The following is a 19,604-nucleotide window of genomic DNA, read 5'->3' on the forward strand; positions in this document are numbered from 1 at the left end:
TGGGGAAGCCCCATTACTGGAGGCGTTTAAGAACAGGCTGGATAAACCCCAGCCAGGGCTGCTCTCCCTTTTGCAGCCTGCCCTGCCCTGGGGGGTCTGTACTGGGCCCAGTCCTATTCAACATATTCCTAAATGATCTGGAAAAAGGGGTAAACAGGGAGGTGGTGAAATTTGCAGATGACACAAAACTACTCAAGACAGTTAAGTCCCAGCCAGTCGGCAAAGAGCTACAAAAGGATCTCTCAAAACTGGGTGACCGGGCAACAAAATGGCAGCTGAAATTCAGTGTTGATAAATGTGAAGTAATGCACATTGGGAAACATCATCCAAACTGTACATGCGGAACGATGGGGTCTAAATTAGCTGTTACCACTCAAGTGAGATCTTGGAGTCATTGTGGGTAGTTCTCTGAAAACACCACTCAAGGTGCAGCAGCGATAAGAGGGGTGACTGCTAGAAACCTTTTGGAAAGGGAGAGATGATAAGGCAGAAACTACCATGATTTCCCTGTTATGTTCATTCCCTTTGAAGCATCCAGCACTAGCTGCAGTCGGAAGACAGGACCCTGGGCTAGCTGGACATTGGTCTGACTCACTCTGGGGCTCCACCAGACACAGATCCTTGCTCACAGGAATGTGATCCTACTTCCAGAGCCCACATGCATGTTACAAGTGTGACAGCTCCGCAGGGCAGCCCCCTGTGAGGTGGCAGATGCCCATGGCAGAGCAGGAGGCTGTACCCCGGCGAGAACTCCGTGGAGAGCTCCTAGGACATGGGACTGATATTTAATCTGTGTCTCTCCCTTCCAAGCCTAGGCAGTGAAGCTCATCCCCTCTGCTGAGAGACCAGGTGAGGTGAGTGGAGCTCAGCCCCGACCCCAAGGGACAGGTGCCCCCTTAGAGGCTAAGGCCGGGCCACAGCAAGTGAGCCGACACCCACAGCCCGCTGGGCAGGTCCCAGCCTGTCCTGCACCTTGACAACGAATCGGTTCTGCCCTTGAGAGCCACAGAAACCTGTGGGCCCCAGAAACCCTGCTCAGGTAGCTTTACTCACCCTCCACGTGAGCACACGGGCACTGGCTGGGGCCCCCAGGCTCTGCCCCAGGCTGAGCTGCTCTACATGAAAGTGAAGCACAGCCTGGGAGGCGCTGCTGGCCGCCACTGCCCGACGTGTTCGCTGGCTCCCAGCTGCGGCAAATGGAGAGCAGAGCTCCTGAGCCCTGCCCAGGGCACTCACTGCGTCCGATTTACTCCCACCCATCCCGCAGGAGGCGCTAATGCAGAACCGCAGGGGTCTTGGTGCAGCTCGGGATGTCGTGCTAACCCCGCTGCAGGCCCCCTTGCTCTCGGCCCATCGCTGTCACAGCCTGGGGCAATGGGCAGCCGGATCTGGCCTTCCCCAGCCCCCCGGGGTCTCCCAAAGCAGGCAGCAGAGCCACCCTGCGAGGACCTGCAGGCATTTGCTCTCTTCCCTGCACAGGCTCAGGCCCCAGGCACTTGGACAGATCGAGGCGACAGGTGTGTCAGAGCACGAGGCCCTCCCATAGCAGAGACGTGCTAGAGCTGCTGTGTCCCCCTTCCCCTCACACCCAGGCCCCCCACCTCTCACTGGAGGGCCCAGCTGCAGCACAGACATGTGGGCAGCTCTTCACCAATTGGGGGACGGGAGAAAACTGCTACAGCTCCCCAGCCACGCCATACAGCAGCTGAATTAGAGCAGCCAGGAGGGTCGGGGGGGGGGCAGATGGGGAAGCGATCCCAGGCAGTCCCTGGGTCGGTTAGCTACAGACACCCCCACGTACCCTCCTAGCCGAGAGCCCAGCCACGACCCATGCCCTGGCAGGGAACACAGGCAGAAGGGGCGACTGCAGAATCTAGTGCCCAGAAAGCCATCTCCAGCCCGTGCCCACCGCTGCTGCTTGGGCCCCAGGCCAGTGACTGACTAACCACTGGATTAGGCAGAAGAGGAGCATCCACAACCGAGGGCAGGGTGGCTCCAGTCTCATAGCAGAGGCAGCCCCACTGCCTGGAATGGGGGGACCCAGGCCTGATGTGGGCAGGCTGGCCATAGCCTTCCCCTGGGGACCCAGGCTGCACAGGGGGGCTGCACCTTTCCATCCTGGAGAGGGGCAGGTTGTGGCAGAGATGCTCCCTCCCCACCCAGAACGCAGCTGCTGGTTGCCTAGGGGCTTGCTGTGCTTTGGACTCAGAGGCACAGACGACTGCCAGCCCACCTAGCAGTGGGGCCAAGCAGGAGCTCTGCTGCTGGTCTTAAGCCCCCGAACGCACCCCTCCCAAAATCAGGCGCAGCGTTCAGAGGGCCTTGGCCAGTATGACCTTGCTCAACATTAAACCTTCCTAGAAATAAGGTGCAGGGCTGAGGACACTATAGGAAACTCCAGCAAAGAACAGAATTGTCAGAAGCATAGATGAACAGGATTTGTTGGGGAAGAGTCAACATGGTTTTTGTAAAGGGAAATCATGCCTCACCAATCTACTAGAATCATTTACTAGATGATACAAAACTACACGATAGTTAAGTCCAAAGCAGACTGCTAAGAGCTTCAAAGTGATCTCACAAAACAGCAGATGAAATTCAATGGCGATAAATGCCAAGTAATGCACGTTGGAAAACATAATCCCAACTATAAATTAGCTACAAAGAGTTCTGTGGCACCCTTACAAACTAACAGAGTTATTGGAGCATGAGCTTTCCTGGGTGAATACCCACTTCATCAGAGACACGTCATTCACCCACGAAAGCTCATGCTCCAATACGTCCATTAGTCTATAAGCTGCCACAGGACTCTTTGTAGCTTTTTACAGATCCAGACTAACACAGCTCCCCCTCTGATACTATAAATTAGCTGTCACCACTTGAGAGAGATCTTGGAGTCATTGTGGATAGTTCTCTGAAAACATCCACTCATGTGCAGCAGCAGCCAAAAAAGCAAACAGAATGTTGGGAATCATTAAGAAAGGGGTAGATAAGACAGACAATATCGTATTGCCTCTATATAAATCCATGTTACACTCACATCTTGAATACTGCGTGCAGATGGGTTGCCCAACCAAGATATATTGGAATTGGAAAAGATTCAGAAAAGGGCAACAAAAATGATTAGGGGTTTGGAACGGCAGCTGTCTGAGGAGAGATTAATGACTGGGACTTTTCAGCTTGGAAAAGAGACGATTAAGGGGGATATAATGGTGCTCTATAAAATCATGACTGGTGAGGAGAAAGTGAATAAGGAATTGTTATTTACTTATAACACAAGAACTATGGGTCACCCAATTAAATTAATAGGCAGCAGGTTTAAATAAACAGAAGGAAGTATTTCTTCAGACAACACAGTCAACCTGCGGAACTCCTTGCCAGAGGATGCTGTGAAGACCAAGACTATAACAGGGTTCAAAAAGGATCTAGGTAAGTTCATGGAGGATAGGTCCATCAACGGCTATTAACCAGGGAGTCCCTAGCCTCTGTTTGCCAGAAGCTGGGAATGGGTGACAGGGCTGGATCACCGGATGATTCCCTGTTCTGTTCATTCCCTCTGGGCACCTGGCATTGGCCACTGTCGGCAGACAGGATCCTGGGCTAGATGGACCTTTGGTCTGACCCAGTGTGGCCGTTCTCATGACATTACCCTCCCCTTCATGTCCACTGTGCCTCTGACTCCCAACCTCAGCTCTCTGCCAGCCCAACCCCAGGGTCTCCCTCAGCTGCAGCAGTATCTGAGGCAGCTGTAGGAGGACTCTGAGGCAGGCCCCCCTTCCACTAACCCATTGGCACACTGGGCACAGGTCTATGCCACCTTAAGAATTTTCGTCTTAGCTGAGGGCAGCAGCATAGCTCACAGCAGCATCCAGCCAGTTCCGAGCTAGCCCTGCCACTTCTGGAAGAGCGCTGGGAACAATGCCATGTCCCGTGGCCAGGCAGGGCTGGCAGTGCCCTGAGGGCAGGATGGGAGCGCATGCCACAGACAGAACGCAGCAAGCAGGGACAGGAACCATGTTTATTTCACGTGACACTGACTTACACTGGTTGATTGATTTGTACACACACCGGGAACACTCAGGCAGTAACCTCCACCCCTGGCTGGCTGGGCCAACAGGAGGGAGCCGAATTCACACACAGATGGGGCCAGCGGGCCAGCAGGGGCGGTTGTATACACCTGGGCACCCGCTCCCAACGCGGCGAAGCGATGCCCCCGATCAGGAAATAGAAACATTAAATAAATATGTACAGTCACACCCGCAGGGGGCCAGGCCGGAACGGGCATGGGCTCAGTCCCCCATTTTTACTTTAGATGTCTGCAGAGAGAAAGGAGACAGGTCAGAACACGTCCCGAGCCCCTCCCAGGAGCACACCCTGCCAAGCGCCCCCCAAGTGCCCTGCTCAGGCAGCCTGGCTGAAGTTGCAGGACCCGCAGGCTGCTCCTCCCCAATCAGCCCTGGGCACAAACCGCTCCAATTCCAGTGCCCTGTGGCTATGCCACAATGGGTTCCAGTAGCCAGGCCAGATGGTGCCACCACATGGAGCCGCTGCATCATTCCCCCCGCCCGCCCGTGTCCCCTGGGTGGGCTTCTTGGTTCACCAGAGAGCAGTGGCTGCATCCCTCCCATCACCCTGCTGGGGGCCCTGAGGCCCTGCAGACACTTAGGCCTGTCTGATGAGTTGGGCAGCCCACGTCTGGGGGCCCCAGAAGCACACTGGGCCCAGAGGGCAGGAGCCGGTACCTGCAGGATGGCGACTATGACCCCGAAGAGCCCGATGGCGCTGCCAAAGATCTCCACGATCAGGATCTTGACAAAGAGGCTGGCGTTCTGGGCGTCGGCCAGTGCAGCCCCGCTGCCCACAATGCCCACGCACACCCCGCAGAACAGGTTGGAGAGGCCCACGGTCAGGCCGGCCCCAAACATGGAGAAACCTGGAGGGGGTGGGGCAGGGAGTGATGAGATGCAGCAGGCCCCAGGCCAAGGCCTGGCTTGCACAGGGGCTTGGCCTCCTCCTGTGAGAGCCCACTGGGGCACTCCAGGCACTGGCCAGGCTAAGAAACTTTTAGGAGCTGCCAGCGCAGAGTTAAGGGGACAGAGCAGAATATGAAGAGGACAAACCAAGGCTGCCAAATTCCCTGAAGTGCCTTTGCCAGGCAGGGCCCTGTGACCTGCGCCGGCAGTGCCAAGGTGAGCTCAAATCGCTGCCGCACACCAAGAGCAGGTGGCACTGTGTGTTTGGGGCAGGGGAAGCAGAGGTGTGAACCCAGACCCCAGCTACCTAGGAAGATGCCCCCAGAGGCTGGCCCCCCACCTATGGCTACATAGGAGCATCCAAGGGGAAGCAACATTTCCCTGCCCTGTAGCAGCCATCCTGGGTCCAGAGCCCGGCCGCAGACACCCAGTAGGGTGGAGATTGAGAGGGCACAGGGCGCTCTGCTGGCAGGCTCAGGAAGGGCTGTGTTGTACAAGCAGTAACATCTTTTACAAAGGCCAATTTCTCAGTCTCCTCTCTGGGAGCCTTCTTAAGAGACTGCTTACGTTTAAACATTTCCTAGTGTACCCAGCCTCCCACTGGGCCTAAATAGCAATGCTTATCTCTTTACTCTTATTTACCACTACCTCTTTTCCTGGAGCAAGAACGCTACTTCTCCTCCTCTCTTTACCACCGGGGGTGTGCATCCCTTAATGAGCGATCACTTCTTAATACTTTCCAAGGTTTATCATCACTTTTCCATACTTCTCAAAGTTTGCTTCATTGCTCAATAAATGCTCATGGTACCTTTCCCCCTTTCGCAATTCTCCACCAAACCGTTGTACTTAAAGTACTGCACAGGATCTTTTCGGGGGAATAAGGCAAAGCACCACGTTTATTGGTAATACATGTATCAATCCACGTGCTATATCGTATGCATATGGTACAGTGTGGATTGATACATGTATTCCCCTTGAAAAGATCCTGTGCAGCACTTTAAGTACAACGCTACCCAGCCAGACACCCCCACTCCCAGTGCTAGGCGAGGCAGGCTGCCACCCTGAACAGCTGGGCCTGCAGGGGCGGAAGTGGGACAGGCCACTGCTCCCCAGCCCTGCCTGCCCCAGAGGAGAGATGCAGCTCCTAGGGCAGAGCGCTGCCCCCGGGCCCAGACAGGGCTCACAGCTGCACTGCGCACACAGGGCCCCATGGCTCACTGGGGAGAGCGAACCAGGTCCACACATTAAGGGAAGAGCATGCCGGAGCGTGCACTGAGAACAGACACTGACATGGGGCCGGGGTGCAGGAGCCTCCCTCCACTCAGGGTAGAATCCGCTGGCCCCACAGACCCCTCCAGACACGGTGCAGGATGCTACTTACCTGCATGGTAGTTCTTGGCACCGATGGTCTCTGGGGTGGTGCCACTGAAAGGCTGGAAGACGACACATGGTGCAGGGTTAGCGGCAGGGATACAGCAGCCTGGCCAGAGCTCCCTGCAATGGCGACGGGCACAGGCTGCCCAGAGCTGGGACCCGAACCCCCCGAGTCCCAGTCCAGGACCATAGCTACCTGCTCCATAGGCCCCTCCCCGCCACATACCGGGGCAGAGGGAGTTTCCCACTGCACATAACCAGCGGCTGTGTCTTGTCTGAGCGGGCGTACAGCGGCAAGACACACCCACTAAGGTGTCGCCCACAGGTTGGGACACTGCTGTGTCACACTGCCCTGCCCAAGTTGCACCCCCCCTGCTGCACTGGACAAACACACCTGGCTCTGCAGTGCGACTGGCAGGCCAGGGAGATGGGCTGAGACTCACAGCCAGATCTGATTCAAGTCACGGTGGGACCCTGGGCGAGTCCTGCCCTGCTCTGGACAACAAAGCCACAACCCTTCCCGAGAGGGCCAGGCCTGCTCCAGTGGTGAGCTCAGGCACTGCCCCTTGCCTGGATTAGGCTGGAACAACAGGGTTTACCAGAGCCCTGCCATCTCCCCTCCTGGAGCCCAGCTCAAACCCTCCATGCCACAGTGGCTTCACAGAGCCTGGATCCATGCACCCATTATCCCAGCCAAGAAACGCTCCATAGCACCCAGCCCAGAGGGGCGCCAGGCTTTGCCCAGTACCACCAGCTCCCAGGGCTCCTGGCACTGCCATGGCTGGTACATTTAGAGACAGGACCGCAGGCCAGGGGAGCCAAGGGACTCCCCATGTGGAAGAGGCTTCCCCTTCCAGGCACCTGCGCTGGGTTTGCTGTCCTGCCCAGCGATATTGGAGGGAAGCAGCGAAGAGACCCTGAGCCTTGGCTACGCCCCTCCTCTCCCCATAGGGACAGGTCAGGGGAGACTGTGCAGAGCGCCAGGGGCTGCTTGGGGGTACTCCCTCCCCCCTGCCCTTCCCGCCAGCAAGCACCTCAGCCATGTTGCTAATGACAATCGCCATGATGATCCCGTAGATGGCCACGGCCTCACAGAAGATGATGCTGTGGATGAGGGACAGCATTAGCAACTGGAGCCAGAGACCCACAGCCCAGCCTCTGCCCCCCACAACTGCCTGTCATGCTGACAGATGAGTCGTCTCCCTGTGGGGATCCCATGCTGACACAGCCCAGTGCCTCTCCCCCTGCTAAGCCCCCCGGCCCCATTGCTGAGACGCTCCCACGGGGGGCGGCACTGGCCCTTCGCCACCCAGCAGAGGGGAAGCATCCCACAGTAATCCAACAGGCAGACAACAGGGTGCGGGGCCTTGTACCCCACACAGCTAACTCAGCCCCTACCCCCCCACAGCCCCTGTGGGCCTGCAGCCAGCCAGGGATAGGAAGCACTGCCTTTCCCAGCATGCACTGGTGATTCAGGATGGTTCACATTTCCAGGGCAAGGCCAAGGAGCCCAAAGGCCTGGGCAGAAGCTGTTTCCTTCAGGTGTGGACTGACTGGTGCCCCCGCACACTGGAGCGCGTGGGCCGGAGATGGGGGTGGGCTGTGGGGACAGGAGCCCTAGCAGGGCTGGGATCCCAGCCCCAGCAGCGGATCAATGGGCTCAGCACCGTACCGCCCAGCCCAGAGGGGCCAGCGTGCTGGGAAAGTGTGAACAGCTCAGGTGAATTGCTGACTGGCTCCCTGGGGTGCTGTTCCCCCCAGGTGCCAGGTCCTGTCCTGGGACCCAACACTGGGGACCAGCTGCCCTTACCTGACCAGGTTCTTTGTTTTAATCCTGGGGGCCTTCACTCCCCCGCCGATGATGCTGGAGCCCGTGATGTAGATCCCCCTGTGAGAGACAGGGCAGTCGGTGAGGGAGCCCTGGGGCGCTGCCAACGAGGAGATGGTGCCCTGGGGCAGAGCACAGCGCTGACCAGAGAGAGCTTGCAACAATGCCCAGCGCTCCCCGCTCACGCCACAGGCACGCACGGTGAGACGGGCTGGGAAAAGCAACGGCAGCCAGGGACACAGGGCAGCTGTCAGCCTGACTGGGGACTCACTGGCACAGAACCCCCAGAGACCAGTCAGAGACCCTGACATCTCCCAGGCCACCAGCATCCCCTGGCAGCTCTCCAGAGCCACCAGCAGGAGCGTGAGGCCCGTCAGAGGTGCTGCCCCAGACCCAAGGGTGCCCTGCTGTGATGTCGGAGCCAGGCCACTGCCGAGGGACTGACTCAGGCATGGCAGCGCCACCCACAGGATAGCTAGTCCCGGTCCCCGAGCAGGACCCGCAGCAGACAGGCTCTGGGAGCAGCAAACCCCACGGGACCAGCAGTCCCAGACAATGGGACCCAACTCACCAGGCTGCGCCCACCACGGACAGCGAGATGGCCAGGCCGATGCCCAGGTTGGACCACATGAAGGGGGAGGTTTCCGTTAAGAACCTAGAGGCAGAAAGGAACCTCGTTAGCGCAGAGTCAGGGCTGGCCCCACCCATCCCAGCACTCCAGGGCCACAGGCCAGGGGCCAACGGCCCAGCGCCTCCCTTCCATGGGAGGAGGGCGAGACAGCTGCCTGCTGTGTGGGCTCCCTCAATGCAACGGCCACCCTCCTGTGCGTGCCCAGCCAGCTGGGGGCTCCAGCACGCGGAGACACTTCACTGGCTTTCCTAACCACCCTAGACCCACGGCTGCCCACGTGGGTGGTCCATGAAAGGGCATGGGAGCTGACAGCCTGGGGTCTACAGCACCGAGCAAGGAACCACAGCACGTGGTAGAGCCTCCCAAGCAGACCCAGCCATGCCTCGTCCCCAGCCTTCACCCCCCCAAGCCCTGACATGGCCAGGCAGGCTCCTCCTGTGGTGCAGCCCAGGCCAAGCAGAACACTCGACAGCCTTGTTCCCATTGCCCTTGGAGGAAGAAGGCGTAGGGCCAGCTGCTGGGGGAATCAGCCAGCCCAGCCCAGGGCAATCTGGATCGCGCCTGCCGGCAAGCAGAGCCACAGGCAGCTGGCAGAGAGCACTCAGCACAGGAAGGGGCAGGGCAGGGGCAGCAGAGCGCGACTGGACGCTGAGGGCAGGTTGCAGGCTTTCCTGGCTGCAATGGGGAGGGGAGCAGAGCTGCAGCCCGGTGCTCTGTGGCAGGATCCAGTCGTGGAAGGGGACAGTGCACAGCGGGAGTGAGCTGGGCGCTGGGCCAGCCAGGTGTAGCATGCCCTCAGTCCAAGCCAGTACCAAGTGGGCTCCAAGCCATGGGAGACAGAGAGAGGAGCAGCTCCTACGCTAGGGGAGTGACGAAGGCTCTGGGTCTCTGCTGCAGTCTCTCCCCGCAGCCGCACGGGGCAGGAAGGGCACGTTCTCCCTGCACGACCCTGGCCGAGGACGACTGCTGGCCAGCGTGATGGAGCACGTGCTGCTTTCTGGTCACCTATGCCAGCTAGCACCCTTAGTGGGAAGCCCTGCTCGCTGGACCCAGCCCACCTAGCCCCAGGCAGGGCGCCCAACCACAGGGTCGGCACTTAAAAGCCATCTTACCAGGCCACATCAAAACGGAAGCCCAGGTCAAATATTGTGTAGCAGATACCTGAAAAGAAGAGCAAGAGGGAAACCTCCAGTCAGCCCGAGCCCCAGCCTGGCTTAGCTGCTCTCACCCTGCCCAGCCCAGCTGCTGTGAGCCACTCACACCAACCAAGCAGCCTGGCTGTCAGCGAACAGAAGGGCACCAGGCAGCCCCGTGCCAGGCACCGCTCTAGGGCACGGCCCTCCAGACAGACGGGGAGTCCTGCTCTGGGGAGCTTAGGGTGGGACAGGTTCCCTGTGGCTTCCCCATGCCCAGGGCGTCCCCGGCAGCAGCTGCCCCTGCGATTTCCGCCAGATACGCTGAAAGCAGCAGCGGTCCAGCCTGACGACTACCTCATTCGCTCACATGGGGGCGTCGCACCGACGCTGACTGAGACAGATCCTGCACGTGCTGCTACTGGGCCCATCACTGTGGTATCTGGCCCCTCCTCCACCCACAAAGCAGGGTCAGCAGTGAAGGTACAGATGAGGTCGCCCACCACGCCCCTTCCCGCAGCCAGGGCAAGGCAGCCCTCGGGGCACAGCAGGGTCTGCCCAGTTCACCCAGTGCCCTGCCCCTCCAGCCAGCGGGGGCCCCTGACTCACAGGGAGTGTGAGCGAGCACTTGGCCAGGCTGGCTCATTCCTTCCACAATGCAGTGATCCTCACGTGCTGCCCTGTCACCCTGAGCCTGCGACGCACCCGTGAGTCAGCGCCAGCCATCGCCCCGGCAGCACCGCAGGGCAGGGACAGTCTGCACCCGGCTGGGTCTGGGCAGCCCCTGTTTCTGGGGCACTAGGTCTGACAGCCCTGCACGGGAATGGCTGCTGGCTTAGGAGCAGGCTGGGCACATGCTGAGCGCTGGCAGGGGCTGGCTGAAGCTGCCACAGCAGCAGTGCCGGCAGGATATGGCACCCAGAGCCATGCTCTAACCAGTAGACCAGTGTTCCCAACCTAGTTACCACTGTGGGCCGCATACGCAGCTCGCTGTGTTATGTGGGCCCCATCCACACCATATACACACCACCTGTATGGCCTACGGGCGTCACATGGCTGCAGCTGTGTGCCAATTGGGCTCCCAGTGGCCCACGGGTTGAGAATCACCGCACTAGACCCATACTGCCCCCAACACAGAAATGAGCCGGAACAGCCCGAGCCGGATGGAGGAGCATGTGCCAGCATCAGCGCCCCCACCAGCCCCTTCGCTCAAGGAGGATCCCAGGCTCGGCTGAGTCCCTGCTGACCTAGGAAGATTGTGCTCCCGTGAGGACATGCAGCTGTCTGCGGACTGTACGGCCCCCAACCCGTGGGGGACCGGTACCAAGGAGCCCAAGGGCAGTGTGTCTCTGGTGCTCCTAGCCACGGCGTCACCTCGCCCAGCCATGCACACAGCTGTGCTGCACCCCTGCCTCTCCAGTCCACAGGTGGGGATGATCCTGCGGGGCTCCCTGGGCCGTTATGCTGGGACTCTGGCCCTCGCCCTGGCAGAGGCCCTGCAGCAGCCGTGGAGACTGCCACAGCTTGAGGCCACGTGGGCTCTGCCCATCACCTCACCTTCCAACCTGCGGCTTGTTCTTGTCCATGACTCCTGAAAACCCCTCTCCCCTTGCTCCAATGGTGCGGGGGGGCCCAGCACTGTGGGAACTGCGGAGGGCGCTGCAGGGGGTCATGCTCCTGTGCCCTCTGCATGCTGGGGCAGCAGGCCACACTCTGGTGGGGTGAGATTCACCTCCGCCAGCAGCCCAGTACGGTGATGCCGAGAGCTGCAAGGAGCCCAGCTGCCTCGCACTCACAGCAGCTGCCTGGCACAAGCCCTGCTAGAGACACTGGGCCTAGAACCCTCCCCACAGAAACCACCTGCTTTACAGAGGTGTCCACAGCGCAGGGCCTGCCCCCCAGTAAGCGCTTGCAATCAGCTAATTCAATCACTGGAAACCACGTGGCACGGGCACTGCACCGAAGCTCAGGAACATGGTCACACCACCACAGCCCGTGATTCAATCCTTTACAAGGTCTCTTTAAACAAACTCTCACTGCTGTAAGGATGATTGGTTTGTTTACATGGCAGGGACTTGTAAAACGTCCTAAATAAACAGTTTGACTCCCGACACCCAAACCAGGACTTGAAAGTGTCCCACTCCCCAGCCAGCCAGAGGGGATACGAGAGAGACCAGCCACCACTCAGATTCAGGGCCAGCTGCTGCTCGAGCCTGCCCAAGCAATAGCAGCAAGACATGAACAAGCCTTGGGTCAGTTTCCTGACTGCCCCCAGGTCTCCCCTTAGCAGCAGGGAATTGCTCAGCGCCACATCAATCTCCCTCTGCTCCCACTGAGCAGCGACAGGCACCGGTGATGCCGAAAGGTGGGGCTGCATTGGGGCCAGAAGCTGGGCAGAGGTCTATGGCTGGCCAGGGAGGGGGAGGCCTCACCCCACAGGTACAAATGCTGCGTTTTGAAAATAAGTAGCTCTGAAGACATGAGTCATGAGCACTCGGCCAGGAAGTTCAAACGCTTCCCAATCGGGGCCAGCTTGACCAGTGCACGGAGCAGGAGAGGCTCTGAAACACAGCACGTTGTGCAGAGCTAAAGCAGTAACCAATTTCTGCCTGCAAGAGGAAAAGGCCAACAACTCATCTCTCAGGTCACAGCCAAGAACCCAGGCCTCAAACAAGCACAAATAAGGGCCAGCAGCAGGGCACAGCTTCATCCAATCCAGCTCCTTCCTTTACAGAGTTTGAAATTCACATGCACTTAACCCCCCCTCCAGTGCGGGAACATCTGATGCAGAACGGTTTCCAGCAGTCCAGCTCTTCCTTGGACACTGCTTGTGAGAAATTTCCCCTCAGTAACAGCACATCTCCTCTGCGCTTCCCAGGGGCACTAGGAAGTGCAAGCTGGAAAATCGAGCTGCAGAATGGAGAAGATGTGCATTATTTACACAGCCCCAGAAACGTCCAGGCTGCACCTCAGGCACAGAGGAGGCCGCGCCCCTGCTTCGAAGAGCAGATAACTGAAGGCAGATGTTCCAGCCTTGGCATCACACCAGATACAGGGGGTGTGTAACACAGCCAAGGCTGGATGGCTGCATGGTGTATGCAGCATGTCAGTCACACCTTCAGCAAAGCAGTTAGAAGGGAACACGGAGGAAGAGAGGGCTGCAAGTCACCTCCAAAACATCAAATACCTTCCCCATAGGCCAAGGCCAGAATCCAGGGCTTTGCCAGCCTCACCCCCACCTCCGAATTCACAGGCTCCCCCAGGCCTGCGCCCCCTTGTCACTGCCATAAACAGCCCCAGGAGGAAGAGGACAGATCAGCAGGCTCACATCAGCCCAGGCCAATTCCCCTCTCCCTGCTCACCAGCCACCGAGCTCAGGTTAGGCCTGGGCCACCAACAAGCTGCATCGACTGAACTAGCTGTCCAGCCCGTGGCAGCCCTAGTGCAGGCACTGATTTGGCGTGAGTGCTGTATTGCTGCTGCCAAGCCAGTGCTCACCCTGCACACAGACCAGGCGCTCACAGGCTCCTTGGGGCAGGGAGCTGGCGTCCTGGCAGTCTCTAAAGCACCGAGCACTCAATGCATTGAGCAGACCTTCGCGGAGTCAGCTGGCAGCTAACTCAGCCGCCCCACAAGTCAGAACACACAGGGAGGACGACACCCAGGCTGCCCCAGGGCAGTGGTCCCCAACCTTTTCTGGGTGGCAGGCGCTGGACGATGAGCCACCGAGGACCATGGCCGGTGGACAAGCATCCGTCGAAATGCTGCCGAAAATCAGCAGCATTTCGGCAGCGATTCCTCTTCATGATGCCGCTATTTGGCAGCATTTGGGCAGATGCTTGTCCACCGGCCAGTATACGGGTGCAATAGATGCCCCAGCGGGTGCCATGGCGCCTGCAAGCACCACGTTGGGGACCACTGCCTTAGGGGGACTGAGGGAAGGTGGCTGGCTGCCCAGGCCCCTCACATCTGTGGCCAGCCTCTAGCCGGAAGGACTCGGCCAGAGTTAACCCACCAGGCTGGCTGGGGCGCTTGCTCTGGGCAGTGTCAATGCTCCAGCCAGCCAGCCCAGGGGACAGGCCTGGCTGCATGCAGGGGAGTCAGGCTTGGCCCTGCCGTTTGACTGTTGCCGGACAGTCAGTCACCCAGGGACGCCCAGCCCCAGCCCCTAAATCACTGGGGCTAGCAGGGAGCTGGCAGTTCACGTGGGGCCGGCTTCTCACCGGACAGTGCTCAAATTGCATGAAAAGCAACTCAGAGCCCACTACACCCAGCCTGCCTCCCGGTCTGCGGCCAGCTGGGGCAGGGAAGGTCGGTAAGGGAGGTGTCTAGCCCTGCCCTGCTCCAGATCAGCCGCGTGCCTGCCAGGAGATTATTCCAGCCTGCTGGGTCTCACTTCTGTTGAGGAATAGGTGTTTGCAATGCCCAGGACCCCACACCCCAGCCCTGCCCATTCCTGCCCCACTGGCTGGAAAGAACTCTGTCGCCAGCCTGTGACCTGGGATAAAGTCCTGGCCTCTCCAGGGCTGTTTGCGGAGACCTATCCTGGGTCCATGGGAGACACCCCCCCAAAACAGCCACAGGACCTCAGTGGCTAGTGTTCTCCCCACGCTAGGAGCTGAAGGACTGGGGTCACCACACGCCCGTCAGTTACTGCCAGCCTGACTGCATATGCCAAGCGGGGCCCCTCGCAACCTGGGGGAGGGTGAATCAACACCCCAAGCTCTGGCTGGAGTGGCCACGGGGTGAGGAACGCAAGAGAGGAAGCAAAACTGTTCCCAGTAGGCCCCACCACAAAAGGAGGAAGGAACGAGTCATCCTTGCCAATTGAGCAACCCGCCCAGCTGCACAGCACCCAAGGAGCAGCCTGCAAAGGGGCAGCGCTGCTCCCGCCAGCAGCTCTGGCAAAGGCACCCCAGGGCGGGGAGGCTGTTCCCACTCCTATCGCATGGGCGGAAGCATTTCTGGGCCCCTTTCCCTTCTCCCCACCCCCACATGTGCCCAGATGCCCGAGTGTCTCTGCCAGGGCAGACTTGTCTGCACTGGGGCTGTTTACTGTTTTGGGTTCTACAGTTCCTGCTCCACAGACCAGGGCAGCCCCCAGGCCCAGCCAGTCACAGCTGCCACTGACTAGCACAAGGCCAAACCAAAGCAGGTTCCTACAGCACCTTCTCACTGGCTCAGAACATATTCGGCCCTGGGTTTTATTGACAAAACATGCCAAGTGACAGCCGCTGTTTCCATTGTGTGCCAGCTCCCAGACTGCACAGCACAGGATCGAGGCCAGAGGCAGGATCACTGCAGGCTGCGAGCCCTGGCACATTCCCAGTGGGTTCTCTGGCATTTTGCTGACCATCCAAGAATGCAGAAACAAAGGTGCTAATCGGTTCTGGCCTCCCCTTTACTGGAGCCGGGATTGCACAGGACATCAATTGCACAGTCAATACCCGGCCTCAACTAGAAACCATTCCCCGATGGCTCAGCAAGCCCACGTCACACAGATGCTGCACCCAGCACATCTCTGAGAGCTGCCTGATTCATGGATCTCATTAAGCTGACTCCCGATGTGGTGTTCACTTTGGCAGGGGGTGGATCAGAGCGGTGCAGGCCCACAGGACATCCGGGGAGAAGTCTGGAGTGATCTCTCACAGAGGAGCCAGGCTGTCCATGCCCACCTGACGCAGCGATGAGAACAGGCGCTAACCTGCAACTCCATCGAAGTACGGGCCTGACTAGTTCCCAGTGTTCAGGGACACTCTGACCGTCAAAACTGCAAGGATACCAGACAGTCTGACCCCACTGCCAGGAGAGGTGCCCTTCCACAGGGCATCTCCATTGCGCTGCAAAATTGCTACGCCACGGGCTTCAAGCCAAAGCTTGGAAAAACTCGTGCACCTACTCAAAATAACATACTTCTGACAACTGCTACAGAGAGCCAGCTTCTCAGCCTGGAAGAGGCTGGGTTACTCCATCCTGAAAGCCACAGTGACTTGTTTTCCTGCAGTCCTGCTGCTGCCCTTCCCCCCTCTTTTGAGCCAAATGACAACTTGTCTCGCACTTGATAGACCCAGACTATCCCCCGCAACATCACCGGCCACCCGTTTATCAGCGAGGAAGAGGTGAAGCAGGGCACAGTGTGGGTCAGAGAGCCAGGAACAGAACCCAGGAGGTCTGGCTCCCAGTTCTGTGCTGACGGGTAGACCTGTCCCCTTTAACATGAGGGCTTGAAGTGAAATGCCCCCCCAAAAGTGACTATCTAGATCCAGCTGAATACAATCCTGGGGGATGCTCACCAAGAACAACTACAGACTGGCATAGAGTCCTTCAGGCTCAGCAGGAAAGAGAGGCTCCTATCCCAGGGAAGCCTTAGTGGGAGAATCCTCGCAGTGAAAGGAGACTGGACCCTCGCTGGCCCACAGGACCAGTCCAGCCTCCCCCCAGCTCGTCTGCAGGACCTGTCAAGCAGACAGTGGTGATGCAAACCAGCCACAGCCTCCCACTGATGCCCCTCAACCCTGTTCTGAAGAGACACACCCCACACACAGCAGGTCCTGCCAAAACCCCCATCACTGCCATGCTCAGGCACTGTGGGCACATGGGGGCTCAGTCTCCAAAGGTCCTTCATTCCTGGCCTTTACAGAGGCTGCCAAAGGGGACAGATGGGGCCTCTGGACTCACTAAGAGCTAGATGGCTCTACCCCACCAGGGCAGACACTTGCAAGCAACTGTCCAGCTAAGGAACGCAGCCCAAGGGCCAAGCACACCGGTACAAACTGCAGCTCAGCCCACGCACCACAGCCGGAGCCAGACCGGACAGGAGGAATGCTCAGAGCCCACCAGGCGGCCGGCCCAAGGCCCAACCGTAGGTGCCTGGGCTCAAAGCCAGACCCCCCCCCCACCGGCCCATTGCCACAGTCTGGGGGCCACCACCAGCCTGGGCTCAGCATAACGGGCGACAGGAACAAGAAGCCCTGCGCTCCTGCCTGGAGCCAGCCCTGTCCAACTCCCCTGCCCCAGCAGGTACCAAGCGAAAGTAGCAGGCGCTGCCTTGGGGCAGGGGGTGAGGCGGATCCCTGCCCAGACAAAAGGGACTTCACACAGCAGGACTCCTGCCTCCACCCCCAAATCCCCACCCTTCCCCCTAACCCTGACCCCTTCTGCCTCCCCCAAGTGACCGCCTCCCGCATCCCCCTCCAACTCCACCCCGCCCCACCCTTCCCCCCAACCCTGACCCCTTCCGCCTCCCCCAAGTGACCGCCTCCCGCACCCCCTCCATCTCCACCCCGCCCCACCCTTCCCCCCAACCCTGACCCCTTCCGCCTCCCCCAAGTGACCGCCTCCCGCACCCCCCTCCATCTCCACCCCGCCCTTCCCCCCAACCCTGACCCCTTCCGCCTCCCCCAAGTGACCGCCTCCCGCACCCCCCTCCAACTCCACCCCGCCCCCACCCTTCCCCCCAACCCTGACCCCTTCCGCCTCCCCCAACTGACCGCCTCCCGCATCCCCCTCCAACTCCACCCTGCCCCCGCCCTTCCCCCCAACCCTGACCCCTTCCGCCTCCCCCAACTGACCACCTCCCGCATCCCCCTCCATCTCCACCCCGCCCCCACCCTTCCCCCCAACCCTGACCCCTTCCGCCTCCCCCAACTGACCGCCTCCCGCTCCCCCTCCATCTCCACCCCGCCCCCACCCTTCCCCCCAACCCTGACCCCTTCCGCCTCCCCCAAGTGACCGCCTCCCGCCCCCCCTCCAACTCCACCCTGCCCCCACCCTTCCCCCCCAACCCTGACCCCTTCCGCCTCCCCCAAGTGACCGCCTCCCGCACCCCCTCCATCTCCACCCCGCCCCCACCCTTCCCCCCCAACCCTGACCCCTTCCGCCTCCCCCAAGTGACGGCCTCCCGCACCCCCCTCCAACTCCACCCCGCCCCCACCCTTCCCCCCAACCCTGACCCCTTCCGCCTCCCCCAACTGACCGCCTCCCGCATCCCCCTCCATCTCCACCCCGCCCCACCCTTCCCCCCCAACCCTGACCCCTTCCGCCTCCCCCAACTGACCGCCTCCCGCTCCCCCTCCATCTCCACCCCGCCCCCACCCTTCCCCCCAACCCTGACCCCTTCCGCCTCCCCCAAGTGACCGCCTCCCGCCCCCCCCTCCAACTCCACCCTGCCCCCACCCTTCCCCCCCAACCCTGACCCCTTCCGCCTCCCCCAAGTGACCGCCTCCCGCATCCCCCTCCATCTCCACCCCGCCCCACCCTTCCCCCCCAACCCTGACCCCTTCCGCCTCCCCCAAGTGACCGCCTCCCGCATCCCCCCTCCATCTCCACCCCGCCCTTCCCCCCAACCCTGACCCCTTCCGCCTCCCCCAACTGACCGCCTCCCGCACCCCCCTCCAACTCCACCCCGCCCTTCCCCCCAACCCTGACCCCTTCCGCCTCCCCCAACTGACCGCCTCCCGCACCCCCTCCATCTCCACCCCGCCCCACCCTTCCCCCCAACCCTGACCCCTTCCGCCTCCCCCAACTGACCGCCTCCCGCATCCCCCTCCAACTCCACCCCGCCCCCACCCTTCCCCCCAACCCTGACCCCTTCCGCCTCCCCCAACTGACCGCCTCCCGCATCCCCCTCCAACTCCACCCTGCCCCCGCCCTTCCCCCCAACCCTGACCCCTTCCGCCTCCCCCAACTGACCACCTCCCGCATCCCCCTCCATCTCCACCCCGCCCCCACCCTTCCCCCCAACCCTGACCCCTTCCGCCTCCCCCAACTGACCGCCTCCCGCTCCCCCTCCATCTCCACCCCGCCCCCACCCTTCCCCCCAACCCTGACCCCTTCCGCCTCCCCCAAGTGACCGCCTCCCGCCCCCCCTCCAACTCCACCCTGCCCCCACCCTTCCCCCCCAACCCTGACCCCTTCCGCCTCCCCCAAGTGACCGCCTCCCGCACCCCCTCCATCTCCACCCCGCCCCCACCCTTCCCCCCCAACCCTGACCCCTTCCGCCTCCCCCAAGTGACGGCCTCCCGCACCCCCCTCCAACTCCACCCCGCCCCCACCCTTCCCCCCAACCCTGACCCCTTCCGCCTCCCCCAACTGACCGCCTCCCGCATCCCCCTCCATCTCCACCCCGCCCCACCCTTCCCCCCAACCCTGACCCCTTCCGCCTCCCCCAACTGACCGCCTCCCGCTCCCCCTCCATCTCCACCCCGCCCCCACCCTTCCCCCCAACCCTGACCCCTTCCGCCTCCCCCAAGTGACCGCCTCCCGCCCCCCCTCCAACTCCACCCTGCCCCCACCCTTCCCCCCCAACCCTGACCCCTTCCGCCTCCCCCAAGTGACCGCCTCCCGCATCCCCCTCCATCTCCACCCCGCCCCACCCTTCCCCCCCAACCCTGACCCCTTCCGCCTCCCCCAAGTGACCGCCTCCCGCACCCCCCTCCATCTCCACCCCGCCCTTCCCCCCAACCCTGACCCCTTCCGCCTCCCCCAAGTGACCGCCTCCCGCACCCCCCTCCATCTCCACCCCGCCCCGCCCCCCCGGCTCACCCACGCCGGCCAGCGCGGCCCAGCAGCCGAGCCCGAGGCCCGTGTACAGCAGCAGCGGCCCGGACATGGCGGCGGCTCCTCAGCGCGGACTGCGGGGAAGGACCGGCCGGGGCTCGAGCAGGTCA

The 19,604-nt window shown here is 61.0% G+C and overlaps 1 protein-coding gene across 1 annotated transcript; it reads right to left on the reverse strand.

The window, feature by feature from the left end:
• Positions 1-3,996: 3,996 nt before the first annotated feature.
• On the reverse strand, positions 3,997-19,601 carry ATP6V0B (ATPase H+ transporting V0 subunit b). Its single transcript, XM_030572131.1, has 8 exons — positions 19,480-19,601; positions 9,916-9,964; positions 8,744-8,827; positions 8,155-8,232; positions 7,379-7,448; positions 6,352-6,403; positions 4,740-4,930; positions 3,997-4,313 (listed from the first exon to the last, which is right to left on the reverse strand). Exons 1-8 carry the CDS (start codon positions 19,544-19,546, stop codon positions 4,287-4,289), a joined length of 618 nt encoding a protein of 205 aa, XP_030427991.1. The 5' UTR covers positions 19,547-19,601; the 3' UTR covers positions 3,997-4,286.
• Positions 19,602-19,604: the final 3 nt, after the last annotated feature.

The sequence above is a fragment of the Gopherus evgoodei genome, chromosome 8, assembly GCF_007399415.2.
Source record: "Gopherus evgoodei ecotype Sinaloan lineage chromosome 8, rGopEvg1_v1.p, whole genome shotgun sequence".
NCBI lineage: Eukaryota > Metazoa > Chordata > Testudines > Testudinidae > Gopherus > Gopherus evgoodei.

What these genes read in the sequence shown, in the direction of transcription:
- ATP6V0B (XM_030572131.1), bottom strand. Translation starts at nt 19,546, where the DNA reads ATGTCCGGGCCGCTGCTGCTGTACACGGGCCTCGGGCTCGGCTGCTGG. An exon ending in GGCCGCGCTGGCCGGCGTGG is followed by an intron (nt 9,965 to 19,479) that starts GTGAGCCGGGGG and finishes TCTTCTTTTCAG; the next exon opens with GTATCTGCTACACAATATTT. An exon ending in TGCCAAGAACTACCATGCAG is followed by an intron (nt 4,931 to 6,351) that starts GTAAGTAGCATC and finishes CACCCCCTCCAG; the next exon opens with GTTTCTCCATGTTTGGGGCC.